Here is a 14,295-nt window from a genome sequence, read left to right as displayed (position 1 = left end):
CATGGTCAGAGTCTTTTAGGTGCCTTTTGGCAAATTCCAAGCGGCCTGTTGTGTGCCTTTTACTGAGAATTGGCTTCCGTCTGGCCAGTCTACAATAAAGGCCTGATTGGTGGAATGCTGCAGAGATGGTTGTCCTTCTAGAGGTTCTCCCATCTCTTTTGGTGATTCCGAACTTCTTCCATTTAAGAATGATGTAGGCCACTTTGTTCTTGGGGACCTTCAATGCTGCAGACATTTTTTGGGACCTTTCCCCAGATCTGTGCCTCGACACAATCTTGTCTCGGAGCTCTACGGACAATTCCTTCGACCTCATGGCATGGTTTTTGCTCTGTCATGCACTGTCAACTGTTGAACCTTATATAGACAGGTTTGTGCCTTTCCAAATCATGTCCAATCAATTGAATTTACCTCAGGTGGACTCCAAACCAGTTTTAGAAACCTCTCAAGGATGATCATTGGAAACAGGGTGCACCTGAGCTAAATTTTGAGTCTCATTGCGAAGGGTCTGAATACTTATGTAAATAAGCTATTTCTGTTTTTATTTTTAATACATTTCTAAAAACCTGTTTTTGCTTTGTCATTATGAGGCTGTAACGTAACAAACTGTGGAAAAGGGGAAGGGGTCTGAATACTTTCCGAATGTACTGTGACTGATTTAATTAAACAGTTGAAAGGGAAAGGGAAAGGTGATACTTAGTCGGTTGTCCAACTGAATGTATTCAACTCTAATGTGCCTTCAGCATTTAACCCAACCACTCTGAATGAGATGATGTGAGTGTGTTCTGAGCTGTGAGGTCTCTGTGATTGTAGCGCATGTGGGTCCCCAGTAGTTCTATTCAGTTTTAAGTTGTAGCATGTGGGCCCCAGTAGTTCTATTCAGTTTTAAGTTGTAGCATGTGGGCCCCTGTAGTTCTATTCAGTTTTAAGTTGTAGCATGTGGGTCCCAGTAGTTCTATTCCGTTTTAAGTTGTTGCATGTGGGCCCCAGTAGTTCTATTCAGTTTTAAGTTGTAGCATGTGGGCCCCAGTAGTTCTATTCAGTTTTAAGTTGTAGCATGTGGGCCCCAGTAGTTCTATTCCGTTTTAAGTTGTAGCATGTGGGTCCCAGTAAGTTCTATTCAGTTTTAAGTTGTATTGATCAATGTGTCTGTCTGTAGCACGTGTCGGTCCCTCTGTGCTTCGTCAGGCGAGGCCGGCCAGAGAAGGAGCAAGAGTGGCGTCCATAGAGACAGGACTGGCGGCTGCTGCAGCCAAACTCTCTCACCAGGTCAGTTGGACTAACTAACTGTTGCCATGCAACTACCCACTTGGACTCAATTGAATTGAACCCACTTGGTGGTTTGAGCTCTTACCAACTGAGACTCGGCCCCAGAACACTACATGCATAGCCTGTAGAAGTTGTAAAAATAAGTAATTTGACTGAAAAACATTTTCACATGTTGCCATGATAACTAGCTAGCTAATTAGCTAGGCTTGCCTGTCGTCTGTTAACTCACTAGCTGGCTACCAAAAAGCTCAGAAAGTAATTGAATAAAACAATTTTCTCTCCACTTGTAGTAAACTTTCTTGCCACCAGTGATATGTTCCTGTAATCATAATCTGTGTCCCAAACTACCCCCTATTCCCTTATATGGCTCTCATAGGGCCCTGGTATGGCTCCCATTATTCCCTAGTCAAAAATAGTGCACTATTTAGGGCATACGGTGTCATTTGGGATGCAGTATTCCTTTCTTCTTCTTTCCCAGGAGGAACAGCAGAAGACCAAGAAAAAGAAGAAAAGCACCAAAAAGAAGCCCCCTGCTGCCGTGAGGGAGGAGGAAGAGGAGGAGCCAGTGAGGAAGCTGAGCAGGTACAGCAGCTCTCCAGAACCAGGCGTGGGCCAGGACACTGAGCCGGGGCAGACCAACCACGAGTACTCCTCTGGGGCAGGAGGGAGTCAGGCTGGAGGGCTCCAGCCCATGGCCCCCGGAGTCTTCCTCACACAGAGACGACCCTCCACATCTTCATTGTCTCAGAACAACAACACAGCCAAAGGGGAGCGAGGAGCAGGAGGAGGAGCAGGAGGAGAAGCAGCAGGAGGAGGAGGAGCATCAGCAGGAGGTGGAGGAGCAGCAGGAGCATCAGCAGAAGGTGGAGGAGCAGCAGGAGGAGGAGGAGGAGCAGCAGCATCAGGAGGAGGAGGAGCAGCAGGTGCAGGAGGAGAAGGAGCAGCAGGAGGAGGAGGAGCATCAGCAGCAGGAGGAGCAGCATCAGGAGGAGCAGCAGCAAAGGGTGAAGGTAAGTCATCTACCTTACCCAAACCAGAAGCCTAGCTCAATTAATCCATTACTACACACTGGTCCTCGGAGCCAGATAGACCTGTGGTGATTCAACTATTCACACTACCACCTATAGGTCTAGGTTAGTCCCCTACTTTTCACATATGCTTAAAACAACAGTCTATTAATCAATTGGAAAGATAGTTGCTGTTGAATTCATTATTTCTTTTTTAGAAGGTTTATAAAAGTCTTGACTCTTTCTGTGTCTCTCTCCTCACAGCGAAGCGGCTAAAGAAAGGCATGGCGACGGCTAAACAGAGACTGGGAAAGATCCTCAAGATCCAACGCAATGGGAAACTCCTCCTTTAACAGGAAGTGACTCACTGAGAACTGCCATTGGTTCCTGATGCAGTACTATTGGCCAATGAACTGATCGCTTCTCCAACTCCTCTCTTCTGATAGGTCCAGGGCCAACAGAGACAGACTGCTTTATAACTTTCAGATATTAAAGTGTACAGAATACCTGCTAGAAATATTTTTTAAAGAAAAATGTGTGTCATTTTACTACAGTCAGTTTATCAGGGGGTCACTACACTAGAGATAAATTAGGGCTGCTGTCCAAATGGCACTCTATTACCGTTATAATGCACTGGTCACCCATAGGGCTCTGGTCAAAAGTAGTGCACTATATTGGGAATAGGGTGCCATTTGGGAAGACAGCCTAGAAATACATTGCAGTCATTCCATTCTAGGGTTGGGTGGGGTATAGGTGGGGTTAGGGTGGGGTGGGGTGGGGTATAGGTGAGGGTAGGGTGGGGTATATGTGGGGTGGGGTTAGGGTGGGGTATAGGTTGAACTACAGGTTATTCATAGGGAATTCATTCCTGCTATTTGGATGCGGCTTATCATTACCTTGCAATGTTGTTGATGATTTTAGGAAATACATGTTTTCCTCTGTCCTCCTCAGACCAGACATAGCCTGAAATCCAGTCTGTTTGTTCCAACATTCCACTCCAAACATATTTGTCATGACAAGGAGTGGGATGTTAGCACAAACAATGTTGATTTCAGTCTAGACCCAGACCTTCACTAGAAACATTCACCTCCACGCTATTTATTTATTTCCTAAGCACTATCAGTTATGATATTTAATGTCCTAATATAATGTCATAGATAAGAAAGGAAAGCCAAAAAGGCACTTATGAAACAACTATTAAGCACAAAATATGAAGAGATTTTCAGAGTAATCTCAGAGGTCAAATATGATGATGGTTACAAACATATCAGCATCTTCTCACAATCTAGAATTAGTTCGATTTGAAGACTATTGTAAGTTAAATATTGTGATTATAGACTGTTGTCTTCCCTCAGATGGCGTAATTCTAATGCGACAAGCGCGTCCCGGAGATATCTGTTTAGCAAGTCGTGGAAGTCATCTCTGAAAACATAGTCTTTGCTCATCTGCCTAACACTATTGGCAAGTGGCTACTAACCATCAGACTGACCCACTGGCTAGGGACTACTACTGTAAACCATCAGACTGACCCACTGGCTAGGGACTACTATAGTAAACCATCAGACTGACCCACTGGCTAGGGACTACTACAGTAAACCATCAGACTGACCCACTGGCTAGGGACTACTACAGTAAACCATCAGACTGACCCACTGGCTAGTAACTACTACTGGAAACCATCAGACTGACCCACTGACTAGGGACTCCTACTGTAAACCCAGAGACTGACCCACTGGCTAGGGACTCCTACTGTAAACCAAGAGACTGACCCACTGGCTAGGGACTCCTACTGTAAACCATCAGACTGACCCACTGGCTAGGGACTACTACTGTAAACCATCAGACTGACCCACTGGCTAGGGACTACTACGGTAAGCCATCAGACTGACCCACTGGCTAGGGACTACTACAGTAAACCAAGAGACTGACCCACTGGCTAGGGACTCCTACTGTAAACCAAGAGACTGACCCACTGGCTAGGGACTCCTACTGTAAACCATCAGACTGACCCACTGGCTACGGACTACTACAGTAAACCATCAGACTGACCCAATGGCTACGGACTACTACAGTAAACCATCAGACCGACCCACTGGCTAGGGACTACTACTGTCAACCATCAGACTGACCCACTGGCTAGGGACTACTACAGTAAACCATCTGACTGACCCACTGGCTAGGTACTACTACAGTAAACCATCAGACTGACCCACTGGCTAGGGACTACTACAGTAAACCAAGAGACTGACCCACTGGCTAGAATCTACTACTGTAAACCATCAGACTGACCCACTGGCTAGGGACTACTACAGTAAACCATCTGACTGACCCACTGGCTAGGTACTACTACAGTAAACCATCAGACTGACCCACTGGCTAGGGACTACTACGGTAAACCATCTGACTGACCCACTGGCTAGGTACTACTACAGTAAACCAAGAGACTGACCCACTGGCTAGGTACTACTACAGTAAACCATCAGACCGACCCAATGGCTAGGGACTACTACAGTAAACCATCAGACTGACCCACTGGCTAGGGACTACTACTGTAAACCATCAGACTGACCAACCTGCTTTGGACTACTATGGTAAACCATCAGACTGACCCACTGGCTAGGGACTACTACAGTAAACCAAGAGACTGACCCACTGGCTAGGGACTCCTACTGTAAACCAAGAGACTGACCCACTGGCTAGGGACTCCTACTGTAAACCAAGAGACTGACCCACTGGCTAGGGAATACTACAGTAAACCATCAGATTGACCCACTGGCTAGGGACTACTACTGTAAACCATCAGACTGACCAACCTGCTAGGGACTACTATGGAAAACCCTCAGACTGACCCACTGGCTAGGGACTATGGGAAACCATCAGACTGACCCACAGGCTCGGGTCTACTACGGTAAACCATCAGACTGACCGATAGGCTAGGGACTACTACAGTAAACCATCAGACTGACCCACTGGCTAGGGACTACTACTGTAAACCATCAGACTGACCAACCTGCTTTGGTCTACTACTGTAAACCATCAGACCGACCCACTGGCTAGGGACTACTACGGTAAACCATCAGACTGACCCACTGGCTAGGGACTACTACGGTAAACCATCAGACTGACCCACTGGCTAGTGACTACAACGGTTAACCATCAGACTGACCCACTGGCTAGGCACTACTACAGTAAACCATCAGACTTACCCACTGGTTAGGAACTACTACAGCAAACCATCAGACTGACCCACTGGCTAGCGACTGTTACGGTAAATCATCATATTGACCCACTGGCTAGGACTACTACAGGTAACCATCAGACTGACCTACTGGCTAGGACTACTACAGGTAACCATCAGACTGACCTACTGGCTAGGGACTACTACTGGAAACCATCAGACTGACCAACCTGCTTTGGACTACTTTGGCAAACCCTCAGACTGACCCACTGGCTAGGGCCTACTATGGCAAACCGTCAGACTGACCCACTGGCTAGGGACTTTGGCAAACCATCAGACTTACCCACTGGCTAGGGACTATGGCAAACCAGCAGACTGACCCACTGGCTAGGGTCTCCTACGGTAAACCAAGAGTCTGACCCACTGGCTAGGGAATACTACAGTAAACCAAGAGACTGACCCACTGGCTAGGTACTACTACAGTAAGCCATGAGACTGATTCACTGGCTAGGGACTACTACTGTAAACCAAGAGTCTGACCCACTGGCTAGGGACTAGTATGGAAAAACCATCAGACTGACCCACTGGCTAGGACTACTACAGGTAACCATCAGACTGACCTACTGGCTAGGGACTACTACTGGAAACCATCAGACTGACCAACCTGCTTTGGACTACTTTGGCAAACCCTCAGACTGACCCACTGGCTAGGGACTTTGGCAAACCATCAGACTTACCCACTGGCTAGGGACTAGTACGGAAAAACCATCAGACTGACCCACTGGCTAGGGACTACTACAGTAAACCAAGAGTCTGATCCACTGGCTAGGGACTATTACGGTAAACCATCAGACTGACCCACTGGCTAGGGACTATTACGGTAAACCATCAGACTGACCCACTGGCTAGGGACTACTACGGTAAACCATCAGATTGACCCACTGGCTAGGGACTATTACGGTAAACCATCAGACTGACCCACTGGCTAGGACTACTACAGGTAACCATCAGACTGACCTACTGGCTAGGGACTACTACTGGAAACCATCAGACTGACCAACCTGCTTTGGACTACTTTGGCAAACCCTCAGACTGACCCACTGGCTAGGGCCTACTATGGCAAACCGTCAGACTGACCCACTGGCTAGGGACTTTGGCAAACCATCAGACTTACCCACTGGCTAGGGACTATGGCAAACCAGCAGACTGACCCACTGGCTAGGGACTCCTACTGTAAACCCAGAGACTGACCCACTGGCTAGGGACTCCTACTGTAAACCATCAGACTGACCCACTGGCTAGGGACTACTACTGTAAACCAAGAGACTGACCCACTGGCTAGAAACTACTACAGTAAACCATCAGACCGACCCAATGGCTAGGGACTACTACAGTAAACCATCAGACTGACTCACTGGCTTGGGACAACTACTGTAAACCATCAGACTGACCCACTGGCTAGGGACTTCTACTGTAAACCAAGAGACTGACCCACTGGCTGGGGAATACTACGATAAACCATCAGACTGACCCGCTGGCTAGGGACTACTACTGTAAACCATCAGACTGACCAACCTGCTAGGGACTACTATGGCAAACCCTCAGACTGACCCACTGGCTAGAGACTATGGCAAACCATCAGACTGACCCACTGTCTAGGGACTACTACTGTAAAGCATCAGACTGACCCACAGGCTAGGGACTGCTACAGTAAACCATCAGACTGACCCACAGGCTAGGGACTACTACTGTAAACCATCAGACTGACCCACAGGCTAGGGACTACTACAGTAAACCATCAGACTGACCTACTGGCTAGGGACTACTACTGTAAACCATCAGACTGACCCACAGGCTAGGGACTACTACAGTAAACCATCAGACTGACCTACTGGCTAGGGACTGCTACTGTAAACCATCAGACTGACCCACAGGCTAGGGACTACTACAGTAAACCATCAGACTGACCTACTGGCTAGGGACTACTACTGTAAACCATCAGACTGACCCACTGTCTAGGGACTACTACAGTAAACCATCAGACTGACCCACTGGCTAGGGACTACTACAGTAAACCATCAGACTGACCCACTGGCTAGGGACTACTACAGTAAACCATCAGACCGACCCACTGGCTAGGGACTACTACTGTAAACCATCAGACTGACCCACTGTCTAGGGACTACTACAGTAAACCATCAGACTGACCAACTGGCTAGGGACTACTACAGTAAACCATCAGACTGACCCACAGGCTAGGGACTACTACAGTAAACCATCAGACTGACCCACTGGCTAGGGACTACTACAGTAAACCATCAGACTGACCCACAGGCTAGGGACTACTACAGTAAACCATCTGACTGACCCACTGGCTAGGGACTACTACAGTAAACCATCAGACTGACCCACAGGCTAGGGACTGCTACAGTAAACCATCAGACTGACCCACAGGCTAGGGACTGCTACAGTAAACCATCAGACTGACCCACAGGCTAGGGACTGCTACAGTAAACCATCAGACTGACCCACTGGCTAGGGACTACTACTGTAAAGCATCAGACTGACCCACAGGCTAGGGACTGCTACAGTAAACCATCAGACTGACCCACAGGCTAGGGACTGCTACTGTAAACCATCAGACTGACCCACAGGCTAGGGACTACTACAGTAAACCATCAGACCGACCCACTGGCTAGGGACTACTACAGTAAACCATCAGACCGACCCACTGGCTATGGACTACTACAGTAAACCATCAGACCGACCCACTGGCTAGGGACTACTACTGTAAACCATCAGACTGACCCACTGTCTAGGGACTACTACAGTAAACCATCAGACTGACCAACTGGCTAGGGACTACTACAGTAAACCATCAGACTGACCCACAGGCTAGGGACTACTACAGTAAACCATCAGACTGACCCACTGGCTAGGGACTACTACAGTAAACCATCAGACTGACCCACAGGCTAGGGACTACTACAGTAAACCATCTGACTGACCCACTGGCTAGGGACTACTACAGTAAACCATCAGACTGACCCACAGGCTAGGGACTGCTACAGTAAACCATCAGACTGACCCACAGGCTAGGGACTGCTACAGTAAACCATCAGACTGACCCACAGGCTAGGGACTGCTACAGTAAACCATCAGACTGACCCACTGGCTAGGGACTACTACTGTAAAGCATCAGACTGACCCACAGGCTAGGGACTGCTACAGTAAACCATCAGACTGACCCACAGGCTAGGGACTACTACTGTAAACCATCAGACTGACCCACAGGCTAGGGACTGCTACAGTAAACCATCAGACTGACCCACAGGCTAGGGACTGCTACAGTAAACCATCAGACTGACCCACTGGCTAGGGACTACTACTGTAAAGCATCAGACTGACCCACAGGCTAGGGACTGCTACAGTAAACCATCAGACTGACCCACAGGCTAGGGACTCCTACTGTAAACCCAGAGACTGACCCACTGGCTAGGGACTCCTACTGTAAACCATCAGACTGACCCACTGGCTAGGGACTACTACTGTAAACCAAGAGACTGACCCACTGGCTAGAAACTACTACAGTAAACCATCAGACCGACCCAATGGCTAGGGACTACTACAGTAAACCATCAGACTGACTCACTGGCTTGGGACAACTACTGTAAACCATCAGACTGACCCACTGGCTAGGGACTTCTACTGTAAACCAAGAGACTGACCCACTGGCTGGGGAATACTACGATAAACCATCAGACTGACCCGCTGGCTAGGGACTACTACTGTAAACCATCAGACTGACCAACCTGCTAGGGACTACTATGGCAAACCCTCAGACTGACCCACTGGCTAGGGACTATGGCAAACCATCAGACTGACCCACTGTCTAGGGACTACTACTGTAAAGCATCAGACTGACCCACAGGCTAGGGACTGCTACAGTAAACCATCAGACTGACCCACAGGCTAGGGACTACTACTGTAAACCATCAGACTGACCCACAGGCTAGGGACTACTACAGTAAACCATCAGACTGACCTACTGGCTAGGGACTACTACTGTAAACCATCAGACTGACCCACAGGCTAGGGACTACTACAGTAAACCATCAGACTGACCTACTGGCTAGGGACTGCTACTGTAAACCATCAGACTGACCCACAGGCTAGGGACTACTACAGTAAACCATCAGACTGACCTACTGGCTAGGGACTACTACTGTAAACCATCAGACTGACCCACTGTCTAGGGACTACTACAGTAAACCATCAGACTGACCCACTGGCTAGGGACTACTACAGTAAACCATCAGACTGACCCACTGGCTAGGGACTACTACAGTAAACCATCAGACCGACCCACTGGCTAGGGACTACTACTGTAAACCATCAGACTGACCCACTGTCTAGGGACTACTACAGTAAACCATCAGACTGACCAACTGGCTAGGGACTACTACAGTAAACCATCAGACTGACCCACAGGCTAGGGACTACTACAGTAAACCATCAGACTGACCCACTGGCTAGGGACTACTACAGTAAACCATCAGACTGACCCACAGGCTAGGGACTACTACAGTAAACCATCTGACTGACCCACTGGCTAGGGACTACTACAGTAAACCATCAGACTGACCCACAGGCTAGGGACTGCTACAGTAAACCATCAGACTGACCCACAGGCTAGGGACTGCTACAGTAAACCATCAGACTGACCCACAGGCTAGGGACTGCTACAGTAAACCATCAGACTGACCCACTGGCTAGGGACTACTACTGTAAAGCATCAGACTGACCCACAGGCTAGGGACTGCTACAGTAAACCATCAGACTGACCCACAGGCTAGGGACTGCTACTGTAAACCATCAGACTGACCCACAGGCTAGGGACTACTACAGTAAACCATCAGACCGACCCACTGGCTAGGGACTACTACAGTAAACCATCAGACCGACCCACTGGCTATGGACTACTACAGTAAACCATCAGACCGACCCACTGGCTAGGGACTACTACTGTAAACCATCAGACTGACCCACTGTCTAGGGACTACTACAGTAAACCATCAGACTGACCAACTGGCTAGGGACTACTACAGTAAACCATCAGACTGACCCACAGGCTAGGGACTACTACAGTAAACCATCAGACTGACCCACTGGCTAGGGACTACTACAGTAAACCATCAGACTGACCCACAGGCTAGGGACTACTACAGTAAACCATCTGACTGACCCACTGGCTAGGGACTACTACAGTAAACCATCAGACTGACCCACAGGCTAGGGACTGCTACAGTAAACCATCAGACTGACCCACAGGCTAGGGACTGCTACAGTAAACCATCAGACTGACCCACAGGCTAGGGACTGCTACAGTAAACCATCAGACTGACCCACTGGCTAGGGACTACTACTGTAAAGCATCAGACTGACCCACAGGCTAGGGACTGCTACAGTAAACCATCAGACTGACCCACAGGCTAGGGACTACTACTGTAAACCATCAGACTGACCCACAGGCTAGGGACTGCTACAGTAAACCATCAGACTGACCCACAGGCTAGGGACTGCTACAGTAAACCATCAGACTGACCTACTGGCTAGGGACTGCTACTGTAAACCATCAGACTGACCCACAGGCTAGGGACTACTACAGTAAACCATCAGACCGACCCACTGGCTAGGGACTACTACAGTAAACCATCAGACCGACCCACTGGCTAGGGACTACTACAGTAAACCATCAGACCGACCCACTGTCTAGGGACTACTACAGTAAACCATCAGACTGACCCACTGGCTAGGGACTACTACAGTAAACCATCAGACTGACCCACTGGCTAGGGACTACTACAGTAAACCATCAGACCGACCCACTGGCTAGGGACTACTACTGTAAACCATCAGACTGACCCACTGTCTAGGGACTACTACAGTAAACCATCAGACTGACCCACTGGCTAGGGACTACTACAGTAAACCATCAGACTGACCCACAGGCTAGGGACTACTACAGTAAACCATCAGACTGACCCACTGGCTAGGGACTACTACAGTAAACCATCAGACTGACCCACAGGCTAGGGACTACTACAGTAAACCATCTGACTGACCCACTGGCTAGGGACTACTACAGTAAACCATCAGACTGACCCACAGGCTAGGGACTGCTACAGTAAACCATCAGACTGACCCACAGGCTAGGGACTGCTACAGTAAACCATCAGACTGACCCACAGGCTAGGGACTGCTACAGTAAACCATCAGACTGACCCACTGGCTAGGGACTACTACTGTAAAGCATCAGACTGACCCACAGGCTAGGGACTGCTACAGTAAACCATCAGACTGACCCACAGGCTAGGGACTACTACTGTAAACCATCAGACTGACCCACAGGCTAGGGACTGCTACAGTAAACCATCAGACTGACCCACAGGCTAGGGACTGCTACAGTAAACCATCAGACTGACCCACAGGCTAGGGACTGCTACAGTAAACCATCAGACTGACCCACTGGCTAGGGACTACTACTGTAAACCATCAGACTGACCCACTGGCTAGGGACTACTACAGTAAACCATCAGACTGACCCACAGGCTAGGGACTGCTACAGTAAACCATCAGACTGACCCACAGGCTAGGGACTGCTACAGTAAACCATCAGACTGACCCACAGGCTAGGGACTGCTACAGTAAACCATCAGACTGACCCAAAGGCTAGGGACTACTACAGTAAACCATCAGACTGACCCACTGGCTAGGGACTTCTACTTCTACTCTACCCATAGGGCGACGGACAATTGGCTCAGCGTCTTTAGGGTTTGACTAGGGTAGACCGTCATTGTAAATAAGAATTTGTTCTTAACTGACTTGCCTAGTTAAATAAAGTTTAAATTTAAACAATTTAATAAATACAAATTCATATATATATAATGATTGGAGATCGGCTTAGCTAGCAGTCAAGCTAGCTAGCTAATTTTCATGCGCATTTTAAATGTAATGATACGGATTCTAAAACGACAGTAGTCCTTAGCTACACAGTACCATTCAAAGATTGGACACACCTACTCATTCCAGGGTTTTTCTTTATTTTTTACTTTTTTCTACATTGTATAATAATAGTGAAGACATCAAAACTATGAAACAACACATATGGAATCATGTTGTACCAAAAAAGTTTTAAATCAAAACATAGAGATTCTTTAAAGTAGCCACCCTTTGCCTTGATGACAGCTTTGCACACTCTTGGCATTCTTTCAGTCAGCTTCATGAGTCACCTGGAATGCATTTCAATTAAATTGTGGAATTTCTTTTCTTCTTAATGTTTTGGAGCCCATTAGTTGTGTTCTGACATGTTAGGGGTGGTATACAGAAGATAGCCCTATTTGGTAAAAGACCAAGTCCATATTATGTCAAGAACAGCTCAAATAAGCAAAGAGAAATGACAGTCCATCATTACTTTAAGATATGAAAGTCAGTCATTTAAAGTTTATTCAAGTGCAGTTACAAAAACCATCAAGAACTATGATGAAACTGGCTCTCATGAGGACCTCCACAGGAAAGGAAGACCCAGAGTTACATCTGCTGCAGAGGATAGGTTCATTAGAGTTACAGCCTCAGAAATTGCACCCCAAATAAATGTTTCACATCGTTCAAGTAACAGACACATCTCAACATCAACTGTTCAGAAGAGATTGCGCGAATCAGGCCGTCATGGACGAATTGCTGCAAAGATACCTCTACTAAAGGATATCAATAAACACAAGCAATGGACGTTAGACCAGTGGAAATCTGTCTGATTGCAAATTTGAGATTTTTGGTTCCAATATTAGTGTCTGTGAGACTCAGAGTAGGTGAACAGAATCTCTGCATGTGTGGCTCCCACTGTGAAACATGGAGGAGGAGGTGTGATGGTGTGGGAGTGCTTTGCTGGTGACACTGTCTGTGATTTATTTAGAATTCAAGGCCCACTTAACCAGCATGGATTCCACAGCATTCTGCAGCAAAACGCCATCCCATCTGGTTCGCGATTAGTTGGCCTATCATTTGTTTTTCAACAAGACGATGACCCAACATATCTCCAGGCTGTTTAAGGGCTATTTGGCCAAGAAGGAGAGTGATGGAGTGCTGCATCAGATGACTTGGCCTCGAAAATCACAAGACCTCAACCCAATTGAGATGAGTTGGACTGCAGACTGTTGGAAAAGCATTCTAGGTGAAGCTGATTGAGAGAATGCCAAGCGTGTGTTAAGCTGTCATCAAGGCAAAGGGTGGCTACTTTGAAGAATCTATAATATATAATATATTTTGATTTGTTTAACACTTTTTTGGTTACTACATGATTCCATATGTGTTATTTCATAGTTTTGATGTCTTCACTATTATTCTACAATGTAGAAAATAGTAAAAATAAAGTAAAACCCTTGAATGAGTAGGTGTGTCCAAACATTTGACTGGTACTGTATAGAATTAGGTAGTTATAACTTGCTGATGTCAAAATTAGCTACAGATTTGTAACATTTTCTAATCTCATGACAGTGTATTGTAGCACAACTCCTTTTTTTATCAATCCCACTAAGGTTTGCGTGTTATCGAACAGATCAGTGCAGACAGCCGTAATCTGACGTTAAGACAACGGATAATAGACCAGATGAATGGCTACTTAGAAACAGAACGCCAACTCTCTTCTGATGCTCTAAATAAGCACATACTTTACCACAGCTGGCAGTTACACTGAACAAGCCTTAAAATAGTAGTGTGTGCTATTATTATCATTGTGCATTATTTAATAAAGATTACTTTGGTGTTTACACAATAATAATCCCAAAT

At 47.1% G+C, this 14,295-nt stretch overlaps 1 protein-coding gene and 1 long non-coding RNA gene across 2 annotated transcripts in view; both read left to right on the top strand.

Moving 5' to 3' along the window:
* phf2 (PHD finger protein 2) overlaps positions 1-3,023 on the top strand; it is a 134,794-nt gene extending 131,771 nt beyond the window's left edge. The window contains exons 20-22 of the mRNA XM_036951005.1: positions 1,157-1,266; positions 1,745-2,099; positions 2,538-3,023. Coding sequence (XP_036806900.1) covers positions 1,157-1,266; positions 1,745-2,099; positions 2,538-2,626 — 554 coding nt within the window. The 3' untranslated portion in view covers positions 2,627-3,023. The remainder of the gene's footprint in view (positions 1-1,156; positions 1,267-1,744; positions 2,100-2,537) is intronic.
* A 1,364-nt stretch (positions 3,024-4,387) lies between these two features.
* LOC118940516 lies at positions 4,388-7,250 on the top strand. The gene is made up of 2 exons (XR_005037114.1): positions 4,388-4,453; positions 4,774-7,250. It is a non-coding gene; the product is annotated as an uncharacterized LOC118940516 (long non-coding RNA).
* Positions 7,251-14,295: the final 7,045 nt, after the last annotated feature.

Source organism: Oncorhynchus mykiss, chromosome 17 (genome assembly GCF_013265735.2).
Source record: "Oncorhynchus mykiss isolate Arlee chromosome 17, USDA_OmykA_1.1, whole genome shotgun sequence".
NCBI lineage: Eukaryota > Metazoa > Chordata > Actinopteri > Salmoniformes > Salmonidae > Oncorhynchus > Oncorhynchus mykiss.
The sequence above is the reverse complement of the archived record's forward strand: the minus strand, read 5'-3'. Positions and strand labels throughout refer to the sequence as shown.